Source organism: Lepisosteus platostomus, chromosome 18 (assembly GCF_059453375.1).
Source record: "Lepisosteus platostomus isolate fLepPlt1 chromosome 18, fLepPlt1.hap1, whole genome shotgun sequence".
Classification (NCBI taxonomy): domain Eukaryota; kingdom Metazoa; phylum Chordata; class Actinopteri; order Semionotiformes; family Lepisosteidae; genus Lepisosteus; species Lepisosteus platostomus.
The window spans coordinates 3,151,158-3,173,061 of NC_142628.1; the positions used below are offsets into that span (position 1 = coordinate 3,151,158).

General features: G+C 39.1%; 1 protein-coding gene across 2 annotated transcripts in view; it reads left to right on the plus strand.

Annotated features, from left to right (window-relative positions):
* The first annotated feature begins 187 nt into the window (after positions 1 to 187).
* The window catches only part of pdhx (pyruvate dehydrogenase complex component X), a 74,792-nt gene continuing 53,075 nt past the window's right edge, over positions 188 to 21,904 (plus strand). The window contains exons 1-3 of one of the 2 annotated variants that reach the window (XM_088611006.1): positions 191 to 539; positions 4,002 to 4,085; positions 9,953 to 10,053. In XM_088611006.1, coding sequence (XP_088467132.1) covers positions 404 to 539; positions 4,002 to 4,085; positions 9,953 to 10,053 — 321 coding nt within the window. In that variant the 5' untranslated portion in view covers positions 191 to 403. Of the gene's footprint in view, positions 540 to 4,001; positions 4,086 to 9,952; positions 10,054 to 21,904 lie in introns of both variants that reach the window. The other variant, XM_088611007.1, reaches the window with a different exon arrangement.

The following is a 21,904-nucleotide window of genomic DNA, read 5'->3' on the forward strand; positions in this document are numbered from 1 at the left end:
TGTATAACACACCTACACTGAATTAAACTGGAAGGGCTGGGCTTTTGCAGACTTTTCTGGCTTAGCAGTCGGAATTTGCATGCAGCTCTGCTCTTGCCTGCCCGACCGCCGAGTGCAGTGAGATCTGCGCAGATCTGCAGGCTTTACGTATAAAGGAAGCGACAAGAAGCGCGAAGGACCTCTTCTCGTGGATGGGGTCCTTCTATTACAATTGTTTTTGTAGTTAGTTATCCTGCCTAAATTTAAATTGTTTTATTTAAAATAAGTGGGAAAATGACATATTTTCGTTAAACAACACTAACGTGAAACATGTAGTAAAAAAACGTATCCATTCATTTCCGCACTCAGAAACGCAAAACTTTGAAAGGCAGTAGGGTAACTGGTAATTTCGGAGGACACAAAGATGGCGGCCTCCTTGCGGCTGGGACATCGGGGGATATTGAGTGGTTTGAGGTTAATAAAACTGAAGAAATGCACCGGCTTAACGCAAACTCAGGATGGATATTATCGGCACTTTTTTCAGTCCTCACCAATGTTTGGTAAGTGTTGGCGTGTCACATGATAAAAACCAAAACGCACATCGCTGGCTGGGTTATAATGGAAGGTTGTGTGCTACTTGTACTGCTGTATTTTATTTTTACGCACTTAGATGTTTTAAAGTTTTTAAAGCGTAAGACTAGCACGCACGGTTCCCCTTCTAAATTGTAGTACACGTACAAGCCAGAAATAGACAACAGACGGGGACATTTAACATTGATCATCTCAAGTTACTGTACATATTAGGAGTTTAGATTTAATTCATAAACATAACATTGCAGTTCTTTATATAGTGCATTATAATATGCATTAGATCAAGCAATAGGTTTATTCCTGCTGAAAAGAGAAGAATGGGAACACAACGTTTCGGGTGTTGAGCCTTCTTCCGGTGGCACACCCTTCCTCCACCGTCCACACCCGAAGAAGGCTCCAAACGTTGTGTTCTCAGGAATAAACCTTTACTTGTTCCTTTGCAGCCTACGCATGCCAACGCAGCTATGCACCTGGACTACTTCACAATATGCATTTTATGTGTATTATGTTATATCTTGTTGTTGATTTATGTTGAAATTATGTTTCAGGGTTGGAATAGGCTGGGGTAATTAGCATGTATGCTGTAGCATTAGTTAACGGCAACCTCGCCACCTTGTAGCCGATCCCTGCATGTTTCTATTACATAAACTTTGTAAAATTGAGTATATGAACAAAACTATATTAAACTGCATAGTCCACTCAACACTATTTCTACCTTTCATTATGTTATGGTGCTGCTTGTCTAAAGGAGAAAAAAAAGTCTTCTGTCTGCTAAAGAGAGACAAAGGCAATATGAAGGTTATGTGATAGAATAGTAGCCAACCTAAAACTGGGATGAAAACTCACTTTTCATCAGAGCAGTGACCCACAAAATGAGTCCAAAGCTACATTCAAGTGGAACAACAGAAAGTGAATGCTATTGAGTGATCTAGTCATGATTCTGACTTTCATCCAATGGAAAGCCAAGACTTTGAAAATCGGCCATCAATAATAAGTCTCGGTGAGAACAGTCAGCTGCAGTATACATCCTGTTATTTTATTCATTATATCTTTCCAGGTAGTGAGAAGATGAAAGAGTAATCCTTACCAAGGGATTATGAGCTCCTATCATTTTTCATACATGATTTGTGTCATATTGTTACTACTTTGTGATTAGTCTTTAAATTCTGCAGGAAAAAAAGAGAACATTCAAAGCATGCTTTTCTGCCCCCTTAGAGCATAGCAGTCCTTTGTATGATGTTCTGCTTCAGGCCCTGCATCACACAGCGTCGATTAGTAAAACTGGGTTTGGCTGTCCCTTTCTTGTTAATGCTTTGGTTACTGTTCCTTTGCATGGCCTTCATATTGCCTTCATCAGTGCTACATGTTTTAGTTTTGCATGGCTATCTTTCTAATGCAGTTTGTTTTGTCCTTATAACCATGCATTATACCTGTCTAACTTGCTAGATATAAAGCATCATGTACTATTAGGATATGGTGTCATTGACGATTTAGTCTTTAGTAGGTTTTAAAAGGTATCGTAGAACTCATTAACAAAAAGCAATCAGAACAATTGGGTGGAAAGCATTTTAAAAGTAGTGCTAATTCGATCATTTCAATAGTAATGAACAATAATTCCATTTTGTTGTGATTCTTCAAAGGGGTTGCAGGGGGCAGCAAAGTCTCTTTGCAACTGTTTTTTAATCACGGTTTACTTTTCGTACTCGTGCACTGCTTTCTGGAATAGGTAGTTCAGACTTTAAAACGGAAGACGTTGTTCATGCTGTGCATCTATTACGGTTTTTATTCCCTTTATGTTCTCATAGCAGCCCGAGCACTTCAGATGAGCTCTAGTCTCCAATTATAAAAAGAAATTTTCCAAATGAGAGAACATTTTTAGATAGATACTTTATTGATCCCATAAGGGAAATTGCACTGCAACAGCAGCTTAGCATAGTCAACGCAGCACAGTGTAACGAAATGATACAAAAATACATACAATACAGTGAGAAGTGCAGTCAAAACTAAAGAATTGATTATACAGAGTAGCTCACAGTACAAAATATACAAAAACAGACCCATAAGTACAGTACACGCATCCCTAGCATAATTGCACAAAAAACAGTTGTAAACGGGGAAAACGCCAGACGTAAGCAGAGTTTTATGTTTAGCCCCAAAACAGGTCAATGTTGCCCCTGCCCAGACACGCAGTGGATGAGTTGTACAGTCTTATGGCAGAAGGCAAGAATGACCTCCTGTAGCGCTCCCTGTTGCACCGTGGTTGGATCAGCCTATTGCTGAATGTGCTCTTCATTCTCATAAGCATGTCATAGAGGGGATGGGAGACGTTGTCCATGATGGCCATTAATTTGGACACCCTTCTCCTCTCAGCCACTACCTCCAGGGGGTCCAGGTCAGAACCAGTGACAGAACTTGCTCTTTTGATGGGCTTGTTCAGCCTGTTAGCATCGCGTAGAAAATGGCGCTCACCACAACCGACTGATAGAACACATGGAGCATCTTACTACAGACATTGAAGGACCTGAGCCTCCTCAAGAAGTAAAGTTGGCTCTGACCCTTCATCTAGATACCCTGAGTGTTCTTAGACCATTCCAGTCTATCATCGATTTTTTTTTTCTTGAAGGAGTATGGGACCTCAGCTACTTGGTTGGGAAAGCAGAAATCCACAACTCTTTTTGTCAAGAAGGATTCTGTTATTTTTGTAGTCTACCTTAAATTAATTCCCTGCTACTTTCCAGTTGTGATCCTGTATTCATTTTTGGTGAAGTAGTCCCCTGGGTTAACTATGTATGCTGTATATTGTACCCATTACAATTTTATACACATGTAATACATCTCCTCTTGCTCTGTTGTGTTAAAAGCAAAGACATGCTGCTCTTTTAATCTGTCTGGATAAACCAGTACCTCTTGAGGTAAGGACTCTTGTTTGTCTTGGTTGTCTGAACTCTTTCCATGGCTGTGATATCCTTTTTGTGGAATATTGTGCAAAACTAAGCACAATATTCAAACTCATGTGTTACAAATGCTTTACAAACCTTAACCATAATCTTCTTTTAAATTAAACGCTTTATACTGTGTGGTTTGGGGTCATCAAAAAATCTGCAGGAACACTCCTTCATGTCTGGTTTCCCACTTTAGAATCATCCAGTCAACTTTTTGTACAGTGCTCTCTTTCTTTTTTCTTTTTTTTTGTCCAGTACCATTAAGGCTGTTTTTTCTAGACCTGGACTTTTTGCTCCAGGAATTTTTTTTTAACCTTTAACATTACATTTGTTTGGATCACATAAATTGGGTTATACATAGTCCCGTAAAGTTTTTGTACAATTTATAAAGTGTGAGAATTAATTTCTTTATTGGTAACCCTCCTCCTCCACCCATCTCTGTGGCTGCTGCTGCTTGTAAGAGTCGGTGTGTCTCCTTCTGTCCTTCAGGAGTGGCCCCAGTCAAAGTGATGATGCCAGCTCTTTCCCCCACCATGGAGGAGGGCAACATCGTCAAGTGGCTGAAGAGGGAAGGTGAGAGAGGTCCTGTCTGCTGCAGCTGTGTCATAACAAAAGGAAATAAAGGAGTGCTTCTGCTGCAAAACAATACGTTTGGAGTGTTTTGTCCTACAACACAGTCCACCTGTGGTCTTCCTTCTTGATTTCACAAGTTCATCCTGCTGGCAGTTGAGCTTATTAAAAAATGTGGAGTGATATTTGAAAAAAGAAAAACACACAGAAAGGATTCTATAAACCCCTATGTTCATCCATATGTGGGGAGCTGGACTATGGCAGTGCACTGCCACAGATGTTATGGCCCGATGCGGTCCATCAATAATAGGCTGTGATCTGGGAGACCACGAAGTCGTAGTACCTTGTCAGGATTGGTGGGGAGGCCCATGTGGAAAGGTCTGGTACCATTTAATTGTTGGAGCTCCACTTGTAGCACTGTGCAGTCAGATTGGGCCCTCACTCTCCTGGGTGAAGGATGTGGTCTCATACTGACGTGACAGCATTCCAGTAGGATAACTCGCATGTGTGCATCTGCTGCTTCTTGACAGTGGCTTTCTTGTGAGAAGAGAATTTTGTAAGAATGCTGTGGCTGCCTGAATATGCAGACTGGAGCCCTGTTAAACATTTGAAAGTTGAGCTGTGAAGATTATTTAGCAGCTAGCATAGAGACTGGTGAAGAGGCATATGAGAGAGAAATAGGACGCGTTAGACCGAATCTGTACCCTGATGCATGACATGTGTCATGGATGTATAGATTGTATTGCTTCTAATGGTGGCTAGACATGGTACCAGCCCGTTACTTTCACAGTAGACCCTCCTTTGATGACAAAGGGTTAACGGTGTAGTGAACTTGCCCATGCCATGTTTGTTCAATAAAATGTCAGTGTAATAATGTGTGCTGGAGAATTCATGCTTAAAGGATGAAACCCAAAACTGACCATCCCAGCCTTTGTAATTACCTTAGAGCAAAGTCATTGTTTGGAGTGAAATGCAGGGGTAGTCACTCTATACCATAGCATCTGATAATCTCAGTGATGAGACATCATCCAGTTCATACAGCCTTGCCGATTTGTTTCAGACAGCATTATTCACATTCTACCATTCTTTATATAAGATAACATGCAGCTTAGGGAGTGGTTACATTTTTTTGTAGGAAGTAATATACAAAATCTAAATAATTAGGAATATTCAGCAAAATTGAAAGGTAAAGTAAAATCTGATTCTTCCGTGTTTTTCATCATATCCCTTGTGTCCCACCCTTCCAGAGCTGCATTTAAACATGACCACAAAAAGACATCAGCAGGAATGTTAACGTGAATTTGCTTGTGAGCTGGTTTAAAGCTAGCCAGAGCAGCTGAGAGCAAGCGGCTTTAGTGTGGAATTCTGTCGTAGGCTGGTGTGAGCTGGTGCAGGGAGATTTTTAAATTTTCACTTAACGATAAAGCATGACTGACAACTCTGTAAAATGTGAAACCAGAGGCTTGACTGTGCAGTGCAAAGCAATAGAGGACCTCAATGTAAATCCTTCCTCTTACAGATACACTGGTTAAAGTGTGGCTGCTTTATTTATTTATATAATTGAACACAAGGGAAATGTCACCTTATTTTAATTTCTTACTTCACAACCTATAAATACTTCAACAGGGTGACATTTTTTCTGTGGTACTTTTTAAGACTAAGAACATTTTGGTTGTTCATATTGGTGCGTTAGATAAGATGGCTTAGTGATGAAGGCTTGCAGCTTTAAAGCTAGTCTGACAGGAAACAAGTGCAGAAGACAGAGGGCCCTGTTCGGTTTTTAGTTTCACACACCAATGAAATAGGGTTCTAATGGATGACATTTGGATGGTGGTCTTCTCATAATTCTAAATTATTTTTTTTTGAGGGGGAGGTTAAGCAGCTGCACTTTATTAAATTTGAGAAGTGTTTATTGGCTCTTTGTTTTAAACTTAGTGCTTTTTTTTCTTTTGTTTGCCCCTGGGAAATATGTGGACAGTCAATAATCATTAATATTTTAGCTGTTCAGCACTAGGGATGACCTTCATATCACTCTTTTCATCCTTGCTTAACAGAACTATTGGGACTAACAGACACCTTCTACTGTTTCAATACTCGAGTGCTGCCTCTCTGTGGACAGTCACAGTATTTTATACGAACTGGGGCTGGCTCAACCAGAATAGTGAAGCTCTGGAGTCAATTGTAATAGGTGTTTAAATAATTAACATAACGTAAAGTTAAAGTTACAAATCAGTGCATGAATATACCTGGCAAGTAAATTTCTGAAAGTAAAATAAGTAAACAACACTCTAGTAATGTGTGTGTACGTGTGTGACACAAACATCTGTTTACGAACCCTAATGAAGAAGGGTGATTGGTAAGCGAAATAGTTACAATAATCACAAGTGCTTAGCTCCAGCCTTTTAAAGAACCACATTCTCAGCCACCCACGTATTTCTGTGATAAACAGATTGGGCGTCTAAAAGGCCTAAATTCAAAATAAAAAATAAAATAATCAATTGGCAATGGAGATGCAGATCTCGGCTTGGGCAGACATTGTTCCTCCAGCATTAGTGTTGGGAACCATTACTCTTAAGCTGATGTTAGACCAGAGGCAGAGAGACTCTTTTTCCCCTGTAAACAATAAATTCATCCGAAAACAACAATTTTAATGTTTATTTTGCTAAGAGAGTTTCTTCAAAAAGAATACAGTCGATTTCCTAAATTTATACTTGGTTTCTTCGGGTGTAAGTTACCTGCAAGCTTCTGTTTTTTCAGAGTGAAGGCACCAAGTACAGGAGGTGTGGCTTGTAAAAGAGGAGCTGCTTTTGTCATCCGAGTTAGAATTATGATGGCCATTCACCTCTTAGCTTGTAATATTACTGTATTGGAGCATCTTTTTACACGTCTGCCTATTCATACTTCCAGTTTAAAGAAGGGTATTGGTTCAGTTGGTGTGAGCGGTCATTGCAACACTCTGTGGCTTTTCAATAATCACAGAAGGTCTCCTTAATGCTGCTATGACACATAATAAGTGTATGTCAGATGTATATCAGTTGTGTGTCTTATGTATACATCTGATGTATGACAGTTATATGACATATACCAGACATGACAGTATTTCTTGCGTTCTGTTGAACGTTGTTTTTCTAATTCTTTGTGTTTCTGGTGTAGTTCTGGATGTTAATTCTCTATTAAAAGACGAGACAATAAGACTATTCAGCTGCTGGAAGCGAAAGCAATTTTTTTTCTTGCACTACTCTACTTGGAAACTTGATTTTCTTTTAGGAGTGCAAAGCTCTTTCAAAACGTGTGTTTTGAAAAGTAGGAGCACTGACCCAGGGAATTGCAGTCAAGCTGTTTCTTTTGAGCTTAAAAGCAGCAGAAGAGGGCGCTGTTGTTTGTGAAACGCTATATGAGTGTTTCTTGTCTCGTGCAAGCAAGTCCTAGTCTTGTATAGTTTTTGTTCTTGCTTTTGTTTTAGAAACCAAACTAAATTAAATGAGTACCTGTTCACCAGCTTGAATTGTTAATAATTTAATTATTAATAAGTTAATTTTCCCCAAACTTTGATTTCTCACTGTGCATGGGGGAGAAGAGACGTTCAAGAGACTGGGGAGAACAAAGAAAAATGAGAACCTAGTTTCCTTGAAGTCATCTCTGGATTGTGTGTGATGTGACTTATGGATTGTAATCTCCCAGCTGAAGAGAGTATGGATTTAAACAATAAATTAATTAGATTTATCACAGACAAAATCTTATAAAATTAATTTTATCTAAAAAACTTCATAGTTTTCATGGTCAAAATTTACACTGTGTTGGGGCTCATCAGTTATACTGAAACATATCTCCATCTCTTATCTGTTCTAAGAGAGAACAGAAAAAATGTTTTCTAAAAAGTGTGAATAATTCGAATACTTTAAAAGCATGTAAGGAATACACGGTCATTATTCCACATCTTCTCGAGGTTTGATCATGTTAATGTTTTTAATGCATATGTTTGCTGTCATTTCAATGTCTTCATACTGAAACAAAATCAAGTACACATTCTAAAGTATCTTTAAATTTGTTAACATTAAACTTTGTCACATCGTACTCTGGAAGAAAATACTTTGAAAATCAGCATCTTCCATCCATCCGTTTTCTAACTGCTTCTTACAGTTCCGTGTAGTAGGGGAGCCTGATCCTCTCCCGGCAAGCAGTGGGCATGAGGCAGGATACAACCTGGACGGGACACCAGTCCAGCGCTGGGGACACAGACCCAGACATGCACACACCCACACCAGGACCAGTTCTCCCACAAGCCAGTTAACCTACCGGTGTGTTTTTGGACCATGGGAAGAAGCCCACGTGAACAAGCGAGCATGGGGAGAAGATACAGACGCCATGCAGATAGCGCCGCAGTACTGGAGTTGAACCCAGGGCCCCAAGCATGAATTCTCCATTAAAAAGAACTTAATGCACATCACCATTAGTTTGTAGGATACCAGCTCATATCTTGGGACTTGACAGATGGAAGCCTTACACAATGTTAAATCTTGATTAAATTTGCTGCTATTGATATTTTCCCCCAGGATTTCCTCTCTACTACACGTTTAAGCCTTTTTGTTTCCTCGGTTTCTCTAGTGAATAAGACTGGCTTTGTGTGGCATTCTCTGGCACAGAGAGAGATGTGTGCTTCGTGAGCTCTTCCTTTCCTGCAGTGTGGGTGTTTTCTTTTTACTTGCCTATTACAGGCATGTGGCGGAAGTACTTTTGGGATCTGGAGGAGTTCTCAGTCATGTATCTCCCAGGCACTTGCCATTCAAGCCTCTTACTGCGAGTAGCCCCAGCACTCGTGGAGTCCAGACTGAGGGCTTAAAACAGTAGAAGCTTTAAAATAACCATCCCGCGGGATTGGAAAGAATACATTATAATGGAATACACCTCTACATGCTATTGAAATTATTAAAGGAATAGTTCTAATTTGTTTTTCAGCGTACATTTCCTGGCAGGATTCAGAAACAGATCTGAATCCACCACCTTCACTGTGACAGTCTTACCTCTCGTTAACTCTCGTTGAGCTGCGGTTCAGTGCGTTGGCACCGCTGACTCGGGCACAGAGCAGGCCATCTCTCTTTTTCTCATTCACAGGCCTGGCGGGTTTTATACCAATCCACACAGGCTAATGGGGGCTGGTTGCAGGCATTCCCCTGGTTCTGTCAGGTGTAGTCAACTTTAACTGAACTTGTTAATGATGAGTTTCATCATCAGGGTGATTAGGCCAGATATGATTCTGTCAGTCTGCAGAATGAACCAAACAGCCACAGCTTGGAAGGAAGGATATAATGCACACCCTGCTTGTGCTTCTCGTGGCACAAGGTCTTACTTGTGTTTTTCTATTTACTATATTTTATTAACATCTTGCAGTTTGTTTATGTATAAATAAATCTGGACAGGTTGTGCTGGCAGTGTAAACAATGAGCCCTGTTGTCACTTCACTAATATTCCAATTTTATGCAGTCGGTCATCTAAGATAGCATTACTGTGCATAGAAACTTTTTTTTAAATTAACAGAAAAGATTTATTATCTTTCAATTTTACAGAACGTTGTAGATAATACGCAGACTAGATACTCTCAGTTTTAGCCACCACATCATGAGTGAATTCACAGAGGAGATTTTGGGGGTTGTGATTGGCTGCAGTTGAGGCACAATGATCGAGGTTTGATCCGTTGATCTCTGAACTGAACTCCAAACAAATGGCATTCTTCTACTGAGCCACTTAGAGTGCTTCATCAGCACTACCTTCGAGCTGCGTGACCTCGGTGGAATTTTACTGTGAATGTCTGATGTATTGTGTGATCTTGATCTAGATCTTGTGATCTAGGTGCTGTCTGTTGATCTTTGCAGGGGAGGTGGTACAAGCTGGAGACGCACTCTGTGAGATCGAGACCGACAAGGCTGTGGTTACCTTGGAATCCAGTGATGACGGCATCTTGGCAAAGATCTTGGTGAGTTTGTTCTCATTGTAAAACAGTGTTTTTATTGATCTTGCAATCAGTCTGTAATGTCCCATATTTGGCTGTATCATCCTGAGCTTGAAAAGTTAGTAACCACTCACCAAATCTAACAATGATGACCTGCGTTGCTTAATCTGGTAGTCTGGCAATATCTGCAGATAAGTTTCATAATATGAAAAGAGCCATTTGTCAAAACACTGAGAAAAGAGTGCCAGGATCTTCCATGGTCTGAAGGTCATTTGCTATAATGCTCTGGAACAGTGAATTTTGAAATGTAGGGAAGAATAAAACATCCCCAGTCCCAGAGTACTAGAAATCAAATAAATCTGTGCGCTGTCTTGTCATCTGGTTCAAAATGTCAATAGTAAATTGAGCCACAGGCAACAAGGAATGTTTTTTTAAAGGTTTTATTGTGTGTATATTTGACAAACTCTGTTACTACTCTGTCATGTTATACTAGTTTTTTTCCAGCTTTCAATAGGAATGCATGCTTTCACTGGAAATGCAACTTGGCATTGTTATTGATTAACAAAAATAGCAATCACGACATTAAGCACAAATGCTTCTTACAGAGTTAACTCTGCTTTGTCTGATTTTATACAATTGTTCTGATAGCGCATGGCTAGATGTATGCTCAAGCTGAAGAAGGTGATGTTCCTCACTTTCTTGAATGAAATTAAATTATAAACCAAAGAAACAAAAAAAGCTCTTGAAACTGATAAAAAATGAACGTCTAGATATGGTATGTCAGAGATGTCACGTTTTTTACAAAGTTTGCTTACAGTCTCAGACTCCTCCAATCCTTCCAGATCCCCTGAGAGTTTCTGTACTGTCTCTCTCTCCTGCTGGTTTTGCATTGGCTGACAGATTTTTTTTTTCAGTTTTTCTTTTCAGAATGGTTTTGCCTTTATTTAGAATATTAAAAAAAACATTGCTGACTTTATTTCTTTTCTCCATAATTAGAGCTTCTTGTTGAAGCACAATGCACTGGGGAAAGAGACGCTTAGCTCTTCTTTTTCTTTTATGTGGTAGCTCTGCATATTTAATGCCAAACTGAAACAGATCACGAGTGTCTCTGAATTTCAAGGGGAAAGCTTACTTTGCATAAGCAGACTTTTTTTTCTGAAGACTGAAGTGCACTGTTTGCAGATAACAGAAGATTCAGTCTGCTGGTCTGTCTATTGTTTCTTATCTCTGATGTGATTAATACTACTCTAGATGCACACTGTGTTGAAAATGTGAGGATTGCCCCAAGTATTGTCAAGACTAAAGATGCAAATGTGTTTAATTAATCACATTTATTTGTTAACTTGCATATTAAATAGTGCACTAAAAAGATGGATTTTGACTAAATTGTAATGATTTTGTATGAAATGTCATGTCTTAATCAAGAGGCATAAATTTACTATGTGGTTTATACTGACCAACTGCTCATGTTTCATGTCCATTGCTCATATGGTGCAGCTGTCATGAGACCAAAGAATAGTGTTAATCCTGGTGACCTGGTTTCCACTCTGATGTTAAAATATGGCCTACCTAATGTTCTTCCTTTATTCAACTGGTGAATGGATTGCTTACTTCTTTATCTGGTGTCTAGTTGGGCTGTTGGTACACAATGACTGCTGCACATCATTCAGAAGTAAATAAATTACATATCCACCTGTAAGTAAAATACTTTAGGATCCTATGGGATGCAAATTGCTGTATAAATGTAAGGGATTATTATTAAAATCAGTAATAATTCACAGAGATTTACTTGGTTTTACAGAATGTTCAATTGAAAGCCTTTTTCACTTCACCTTGGACTCTGTCTTGTTTTGATATTATTGTTGTGTATTATTGGTGTGTAAAAGCAGTAAAGACATTGCAGAGCAAGTAAAGGTAAATTCCATTCCACAGGATGATGTGGTTTTCACACGTCTTTCGTACTTAATTAATTAGTTGGATAAGAATTTGATTCAAAAGTTTTTTCCTAATGATCTTTGCATGTTCAAAGATACCTGTCAAATGTACAGGATCTGATCCTTTAGATCTTAAATTGCTTATCCTTGCTCAAGAGGGTTCACAACAGGCTTAGACTTAACGTTTGACATGCAGTTAAAATTTAACATTACACATTTAACTGGTCTCCACTGGTGACTGAAGCTCGTACTGCTATCGAACTGGAGTGTGCTATATAAATACTCGTGCTTATTAGAATAGCTATATTTCTGACAGCTTCACCCCACTAAAAAAAAAAAGGAAAAGGATGTGTTTGTCATTTTGGGCGAAACATTCATGAAAAAAGAACTGCTGCATGCAGCAGACAGAATATGGAGCTTCACTGCTGCGGTACAAGGACAGTACGCTCAGCTGTGGTTATTGTCTGTCATGTTAAAGACACCAGAGGGACATGATTCACAGTAGGCTCCATGTCTGCTTGCTCATATCTGCCCACAGTCCCTTGGCTAAAGGATTGTTCTGTTCATTATTGTAATTGAAACCACTTTCTATTCTTGACTGCTGAGTGGCATTTTATAAAACAAGTATTGTAATGCTTATCCAATTATACAGTCATTTGCATGCATTTATAAGGGATTGCTTTTCATTTTAATCCAATCAAGTCAGAATGATGTGGATTCTGCAGAGAAACCCTTTTTTTTTCCTCATTGAGCATATTGTGGGTTGGCCTTACCTTTGTTAGGTTAAGAATGGGTTCTTGTAACAGAATGGGCATTTGCAGCCACTGATTGGTAATTGTTGCTGTGTAGAAATGTGTGTACTGTACTTTTGAAATATACAGATACAGTCATCTAGAATGCATGTCAAAATTCGCTCTCGCAGGAAGCACTCCTTGGCGTACTGTAGTGCTGTCTGGAACACCGCTTCCAGCCCTTCACAACTCAAGACAGATCGCTAGGTGGCACTTGCGTTGCATTAGATGTTACTGAAATGGTAGCTTCATTTAATCTTTTTATTTACCCTGATAAGAATATTTTTTGAAATTATAACATATTGCATCTCTCGCACTGGACCACTATGTGTGGTAGTTTGAAGTCAGTACATACATTCATGTAAGGGAAGCCACCTTCTTTAAATCCACTTATAATAATAATAATAATAATAATAATAATAATAATAATAATAATAATAATAATTGCTTACACTTATATAGCGCTTTTCTGGACACTCCACTCAAAGCGCTTTACAGGTAATGGGGATCCCCTCCACCATTAATGTGGTGGTCATTAAAAATTCCTGGGATTTTTAATGACCACAGAGAGTCAAGACCTCGGTTTTACATCTCATCCGAAGGATGGCACCTGTTTACTGTATATTGTCCAATTCACTATACTGAGGCATTAGGACCCACATGGATAATAAAATAAAATAAAAAATGACCAAAATATGATAATGTTTCCAAATATATTATTAATATTTATATAACTGATAGTGGTAGCTGAAGATTGTTTTAAACAACTTCAAAATTAAATCTGAGCATGTAGACCCATAGAACACGTTTGTGCCTAGTTTAATTTAAGCAATAACTGTGCTTTCTCTAATACGTTATTAAAAGAAAAAAAATCTTAAAATATTTCTTTTATTGAAACTTGAAAAAAATATGCTTACATAGTATATCAATAACTATTAAAAATATTGTAAAAAGTCTATATTGTGGTGTGGCCAGCTCTGTGTCAGAGAGCTGAAGCAGTGCAGTGGGTTCTGTTTTCTCTGAATGGCTTCTGTGGTAGTTTCCATGGAAACCCGAGATGGGGGGAGAGATGGAGGCAGGTGAACAAAGATTGATTGATAAGGTGCAGTACAGTACTATGCCAAGCAAGAACAATGAGGAGATTTCATAAGCACTTATACTAATATACACTCAACACTGAGATGTTATTTTCTGTGTTTACTGTTTGTAAACATGTAGACGCTCGTATTCCAAGGCTGTTTTTCTTTTTAAATGTTTGTTATGTGTTGGGGGATTTTGAATCCTGACCAAGTTCAACAAGACTTAAATAAAAGCTGGCCCCTGCTGCACCCTGACTTAGTGTTCAGTCTTTAAATCTGGAGGAGGGTTAGTAGTCCTGCAAGGGGTGATTGCACACTGTCTTCTCCCCTTGGGCTCTGCTTGACCCCAGGTGTCAGGGCCTTGAATGGATTCCTGTCCAAGTGGTAACAATAGGGCTTTTAAAAACAGCAGCCTCATAAATTATGTAGTAATCCCTTTTTAATAGCAAGGTTATGCACTTGCACTTACTGGCTATATTTTGTACAGTGCCCTCCAGGTTTATTCATACTCCCAAAAAACATATTGTAACAAAACGAGCAATGGGTGGGATAATGTGTAAAACCATAAGCGCCATCTATATAGTTCCAGAGGCCTCCACTAATAAAGAAAGAAGTGTTTTTTGTAGATTTGATTTTGTTGGATTTTATTAAAGAAACACAATTATGACAATTATGTGGCCCTCAGGATTCCTGGGCTTATTTATGACAAATATCACTTTTGTTCCATGCAATGATGTCATTTTTACAGGACAACGGATTTCGATTCTTTGATAGCAAGACATGTTGTCCAGGTCCTACATGTTTTTGTTCCTGGAGTAGAAATAAATCATAGGACAACAGAATTTGAAGTTAAATATGCCTTTTCACTGGATGCTAGGGATTTTCCACCATTTTCAGGCAGTTGTGTGACTATGCAATCATATAATTTACACCTGACATTACATAGTTGAAATTCGTTTGGCATTTGGAAGATGCTTCCAGTCAAGAAATACAGGCTTGTGAGTGCACTTTGGCTGATCCAGTGCTGGTGCTGGACAGCTGTTTACACTTAGACCTCACATTCGCATGTCTCCTGATGGACAGTGAAGGAAGGACAGAGCTGGGTCTTGACCCCAGCAGCAGTCTCCATTTGCAAACCAGTGTAAACCATCTCATGTCCCATTAATAATGAAATATTGTTCATTACAGTCCGTCAGGCCAGCTGCCGAGAGCTCATGCCGTGTTTGAGTTCCTGGCCTCCTGTGTGTTGTTTATAACGCGCTGACAGCCTCTGGCAGTGCACACAGGTCCTGCACTCGGGAAGCGCAGGTTGTGGTATCCCTGGTGCCTCAGCACACTGGCAGGGGAGATTTATTGGGGCTGGGCACACAGCAGGCCTTTCAGTGGAGCTGACCGGCAGGGAGAAGGCCTCTCCGGCACTGCTTTCTGATTTGTGGGCGCTGTCAGTGTAAAGATTACACTACCCCCCATGTGACCTGCCCGGGCTTTAATCTGAAAAACAGCCCTCACCCCTGTCAGACGTGCCCCATTAGGTTGATATCTGCTGCGCCGCAGGTCACGCGTTGGTTCTGTGTCTTTAGGCTACTGAGAACCACTGGCAGATTTATTTGCTATGGATTTATTTATTTTCTTAGAACCCAGGTAAGTGATGCGGGTAAACTGGAATTTCATTTATTGAGATTTTCTTGAAGTGCACAGAGGAAACACTGCAGTATATCATACAGTGACTTAATATCCCTAATTACATTCATTGCATTTACATTTTAATTGTTCTGAGGTTATAGGTAGCTGGAAATTTTAATTAAGTCTAAACTTTTACTAATGTCTTTTGATGTGCATCTTTTTAAGAGTAAGAAGGTGTAATAAAAAATATTTTTCCAGTTAAGACTCCAATGAAGAAACTGATTCTTCCAGTTATACTAACCCATGTGGATTTGTTAGTGTCATAGTTTTTAAACTTAAAACACTGCGGCCCTATATGAATACACAAAGTTGTGCAAATGTTTTGGTTATTTAAATGAAACAGACCTTTATTGTAATACAGGTTGCTACAGTTTCTATTGAATATAATGTAAAACACATAAGTTGAACCGTGTAAATATCCTTAAATAGTTTGACTAATATTTTGTGTTTTCTTCCTGCGCTTTTAAGCCTCTGTGACTTTAATTGCTTCCAGGAGAGCCTGGAAGGGGGGAAGAAGAGCTCCTTTAGTAGGGACAGTTCTCATTAGAATCATATTGGGCCGGTTTACAGGTCTGTGGAACGTGGTGAACAAGCAACACTTGCGAAAATGCAGTTTAGGCTGTACTGATGGATGTTGTAGAGGCAGGATGCTTGGGTGTAAATAGTAATTAACAGGATAGGCTGTCTGGACCATGGCTGGCTAGAGGCATTTGCACCTGGAGGAAGGGGGCATCTCCTGGCACGTTATCAGTGCACCTTCACTCCACAGCTCAGGGGGAGAGGAGTCTAAATGGCACAGGTTGAATCCTGAGTCCTCCTCGGGCCTTGCCTTCAGGAGATAGACTGGTAGTCTCAGAGCGTGTGGGAAGTGAGAGGTTGAAAACACCAAACTGGCTCCTGCAGTTTTAGGGGCACACGTGTAGATTACAGAGAGGTCTCACTGGCCAAACAGGATCCACTAGGGTTAGATATTGATTGTGAAAAGTTAATGATTCTTAGTGAAGGTCTGGTGCTTGGTGAAGAGTAAGAGGGAAGAGCTGAGTTAACATTTTAGTGAACATTGTGATTGGACAACATGTTGCTAGTTGAGTTGAACACTAGTTCCTCGTGATTAATGAAGACAAGGAGTGAAGAGTCAATGAGGAAATCTTCTAAGTTTTCCACCAAACCCACAGCTCTGCTCTCAACATCCGGTGTGTGTACCTCAGATATAGACCATGCAGAGCAGCAGCTGTCTCTGTGGGCTGTCCACTCTCTGGATTCACATGATCGCAAGGAGAAAAGAAACATATCTGTTGAGGACCAAGTGGCATGGGCATTTACTGATTGAGCTTTTCCTGGGTGCTCATGGACTTCTCTCTGCTGCTGGGCATTGTGGATCTGCTGGGTATCACAGGGGGACATGTCTGTTTCTTCTTGGAAGATGTCTTCCCACCCCAGCCTGGGGAACTTGCTGCCATTCTCCAAGTGTTTGTCGTCTAAAATGATATTGACATTTTTTTTTGCCAGCTATACAATCACTTTTCCAAGACTGTGGAATAAGGCATCGCACAGCCCTGTTTTGGAGGCTTCACATTTTATCTATTTAAAATAAATACTAATAAGTGTCCAGAACATGCACAGATCCTTACAAAGTCCACTCGATTCTAAGTTGCATGCTATGTAAAGATGTTGGGCTTAGTTTAATTTAGGCTCAGATCAGGATCTTACTGTGCTGTCTCTCAGTGATCTCCTTTGAGATCAATGATGACTGTGAAAACTGTCAGCAAAGTTTTCACAGTTACCACTGATCTCAAAGAAGTCGATAGTCGGTTGGGTGGATTGCCCGCGAGGGGGGCTTCCACTTGGGTGGCAGATTCCGAATCCAGAGGGGGTTCAGCTCAAATCTGACACAGCTTTAGCTTTCACTCCTGCACAATACCGCAGCTTTGCAGTCAAAATGAGAGTCATTATCAGCTTTTTATAAGGGCTAATGAAATCAGTGATTAACAGCTCTTTTTAAAGACTATCCATTGGGGGTTATCCTGGCTGGCACAAAATATGTTTTTCTTTCATAACTGTTCATGCTGAGCAGCCAGAGCACAAAATCCTCTTACGGCAATGTTGCCTTCCATTAGTTTTAAGATTTAAGTCATTCGGGCATTGTGAAGTTCTTATATGATGCATTTCAATTTTCCTAAATGGTTTGTCTGACCACAGACTGCAGCGAGTACTCCAGAAGGCTTTTACAGTCTTTTCATGCTCTATATTTTTTTCTAATATGGATTCTTTTGGCCTTACAGTTGTTTTGTTATTGTGTTAAAGTACCTTAAACCCTGGATTAATGCAGGTAGTGTTGTAGTGACAAGCCATATTATTACACTAAAAATTGAGTGTTATTACACATTTCTAATAGTCTTTAGTCTTCTTAGCCAGAAAATAATCTAGCACCTTAGGCCTCTGTATAAAGCTCAAAGGAGCTTCTCTGATCAGCATGATATCCAAAGTCTGTAACAGAGACCAGGGCATTGTAATCTGGTACCGATCTCAATCTCCCAAATGATGAATGGTCAGAGATCTCTTGTGCATTTTCTTGAAAATCTCTTAGGATGCATGTGTCTTATGAAATAATTATATATTAACTTGTTTTAGACTGCATTTGTTCAACTGTTGCTGACATTTTGGATTACTATTCCAACCAGTGTCATATGAGCACAGATGCTAGGGTTAGAGAAAGTGCCTGGTTGGGGTTGGGGTTAGGGTTAGAAAAACCGTAAAGCTTTGACTCCAGTAAAAGTTATGGTTATATTCTGCATGGCTTCAAAATGTTAGTGTGATACAGGATGCAAGTATCTTACTTTTTTATCGCAGTAGACTGTAGTGTTCCTACATTGCCTATTCATCACTTGAGGAAAATGTGTTTCCCATAGACGGCACCCTACAGTATCCAACATTAAATACCTGGCAGACAAATGTGCCTGAAATGGGGGGATTGAACATAAAAAGTGCTATTGCTCTAAAATGGTGTCACATGTAAGCACAGAAATAAAAGGTAACATCATGCACTTTTGCTTCATGTTCATCTTGTCTTTTTAAATTTGAACTCTTGTAATATACAGCAAAAAAAGCAATTTTGTCTTCATTGTCCCAAAATGTATGGATGACACTATATATTACTCTTGTTGGTTTGCTATGAACGTTTTGGTGTTGTATTAATAAATTAGTGCAGTATGGTTTCATATTTTTTGTATTGATTCCAGTATTGTTGGGAAAATTACTGCAGGTGTGCGACAGAACTAGAAGAATAGATAATATCAGTTAATTATTCATTGTGCTATCAGTGGCTGACAGATAAACATTGAAGAGCCATTTTCTTAATTTTTACAGCAGAAACAGATTTTGGAAGCATAACATTTTCCCAAGGCATGGACTTAAAAAATAAAAGCTGTGTACTGAATCGGTTTGTGTTAGTGGGAAAGCTGACAGGTGGGAAGATCTAATTTGAGCAATGATGACTCATTGTACACTGATACTTGACACAGTAGATGCAGTTTGTGATAATTGCAGTTACAATACTGCACTTCAAGATGTGATCATGAAGGTTCACATTGTTTTTATTTTAAGATAGAAGCTGACAAGCAGTAGCAAGTGAAGAGTTCTTGAACTATTGTAATATAACAGAGTGGGAGTTAGTGTTAATAGAGATTGAAGGATTCTGTATAAATTAAAGATCACCTTGATTATGTTGCCTCAGTGAATACAAATATATCTGGTGTATTCTGATTTGGTAGGCAGTTAACCTATATCTGAATGTTTAAAATATTTTGAGATTTGTGAGTTATTTCACTTCAAAATATAGTACTGTATTTTTTTTAACATGTTGTAGGTGATTTAGATTGCAATTAACATTTTGTGTTAATTTTAGGCACTACTCTTTTTCATAGAGAGACCAGACAAACCTGCAGGCATGGTCAGAGAAAACTGAAGAGCATTATTAATGTTACAATTAAGAAGAGGCTTATTTGTCCTTATTTGGTTGTTACTTGCGATTCAATCCCGATAATGTCTTCAAGGAGCTCAGATGTTCTTTAGAAGTTTGCAGATTTAATTCTGTTCAACCTAACGATAGCTGGGTGAGACGGTATTGAAATGGTACCACTTTGCAGTTGTAGTCTGTGAGTTCAGACAGTTAAGCACGTTAAGCCCAGCTATGATTTTTGAAAGCTTAACCATTTATGCTCTGAATAATTTACTGGGTTTAAGGGCAGCAAGTCATAGGAAGTATACAGTAGCTGATTTATTACAATCTGATTAATTATAACTACCTAACACATTATTATTTGGTTTGCTTAGCAGTACAGTGACCTTATCAGTTGCATATAGTCAGCACAGTGATTAGATGCATGCTTAAATGTGTAAATGGAGATGCTTCATTAATCATCACCTTATGAAAATGCTTTAGGGTTAGGTTCAATGACATGGGCAACATGGACACTCTTAGACTCTTGAGGTACAGGCTAAACACAAAGCTTTTTTTTTTACTCAGTTTTCCAGAACAGTTTTGATTGTGTCTTAATAGAAAGTGTAGGAAATCAAGCTGAGTAAAGCTATGCTTGCTCTTAATGACCCAACTTCGTCTTCAGTCTGCCTGGTAACAGGCAGATAAAACCTTTAACCTGCATTTGTTAAAACACAAATGCATTCTTACAGAGCTACAAACTGTCGTTACATGTCGATTTTTGAGCAGGAAATCATGAACTCCCTTGAGTGTTTGTCTCTGGGGCAGGTGTGGTAATTGCATCCTTGATGTTGGATGTTTAATGGTCCGAAATGCTATTAGCGAGGGGAGCTCAATAAATATCTCTCTGTCAGAACTCTGATACACAAACCAATTCCTTATCCCCAAGAGTGCTTTCTGTGACATGCTTTTGCATTGCTGGGTGGAAAATCGGAGACTATGTGATCCCTTTCCTCAAAATACAACACCGTAATGTTTTGTGATCCCCCCCTCCCACATAAGGCATATAAATCAGTACAATTCATCAGCATTTCACGGAATTGTGCTCTTAAATTTAAACTGGGACAAAGGGCTTCTACTGCAATATAGATTCATGACACAACAGTACAGTATGCATAAACAGCAGACAGAGAAAGCAACTATTAATACAAATGAAAACAATCTTCATTTTCATTTTCTGCTGAAAGCTTTTTCTTATGTGTCTGCCAGCATTTGAATCTTATGGTTACTGTAGTGGTTACTGCTCACAGCTCACAGTTCACCTTTGTATACTGTACTTTTAACTGTAGTGTGCTTGTGTGCAATATACACGCTCTATACCTTGCATTAGAAATTTGGTAAATGCTGTTTTTCCTTAATTAGAAGTGATTAAATGGCTTTTACTGTTTTATAACCTCGACTGCACAATTGCTTTTTAGTGTGTTGTGGTGAGTAGTTCAGTATAGTGACAAGCAGTGGGGCCATGATGAATTAAAAGAAAAAAGCAATGTAGTCACGGCCACTTATGCTGGGGAAGACAGTGAGCCAATATTGCAATGTGTTTCTCCCTGGAACCTTGATTACACAATAGCAGCACTAAGGACTACTGATGTTATTACTTATTATAATTGGAATCCCTTTGTCCAAGCAAACCAAAAACACATGAATCTGCCTTCTGTCCAGACAGTAACCATAGCTGTGAGACATCTGTAAGTTCCAAGTGGCTTAGATCTCCCAGTTAAAGAGCTGGAGATCTAGTCTTTAGTTAACCACCTCCGACAGCAGGTTAGGGAATATTAGGTCTTTGGGATTCAGGGCTGCTGGGATGAAAGGAGGTGAAGAAAAGACTACAGCTGTTAGAAAAGGGTTCGATTTAGTGGAGAGGAAGTTGTTCTTACTGCTGCTCCAACAGAATGGTGCTTGCACTGCTGCAGGTGATAATCGTTCAGAAAAAAATACACATCATAGCTCATATGGTCACATGCTTCTAAAACTGTCAGTCAATTTTTATTAGATTTCTTTTTCATAATGCTCATTTTAGTGGCTTTTCAAAGATTTTATGGCTGTTGACGTACATCAGTAGAATGGGAACACAAGTGCATGTACATTACTGTCAAGTGTAAAGTATCATTCATGACACATGATGATTAATGTAATAAAAGAAAGTTTATTAAATGTATTTTGTGTTTCAAGAGGCTACAATAAGTTTTAAAAAAGTACAAAAACCTGAAAATGTCCAAGTCACTCCGCAATCCAAGAATGCAATATTTTAACTTGCTGCATTAATAAGGCATTGCATTACAATGGATGGTACTTCTGTTGGGCCTTCTCTTCTTTTTTTTTTAGTCAGGGTTAGAAAGACAGTTTGTAATGCCTCAGACTTGTCACTAGTTTTTCAGAACATTATGTATT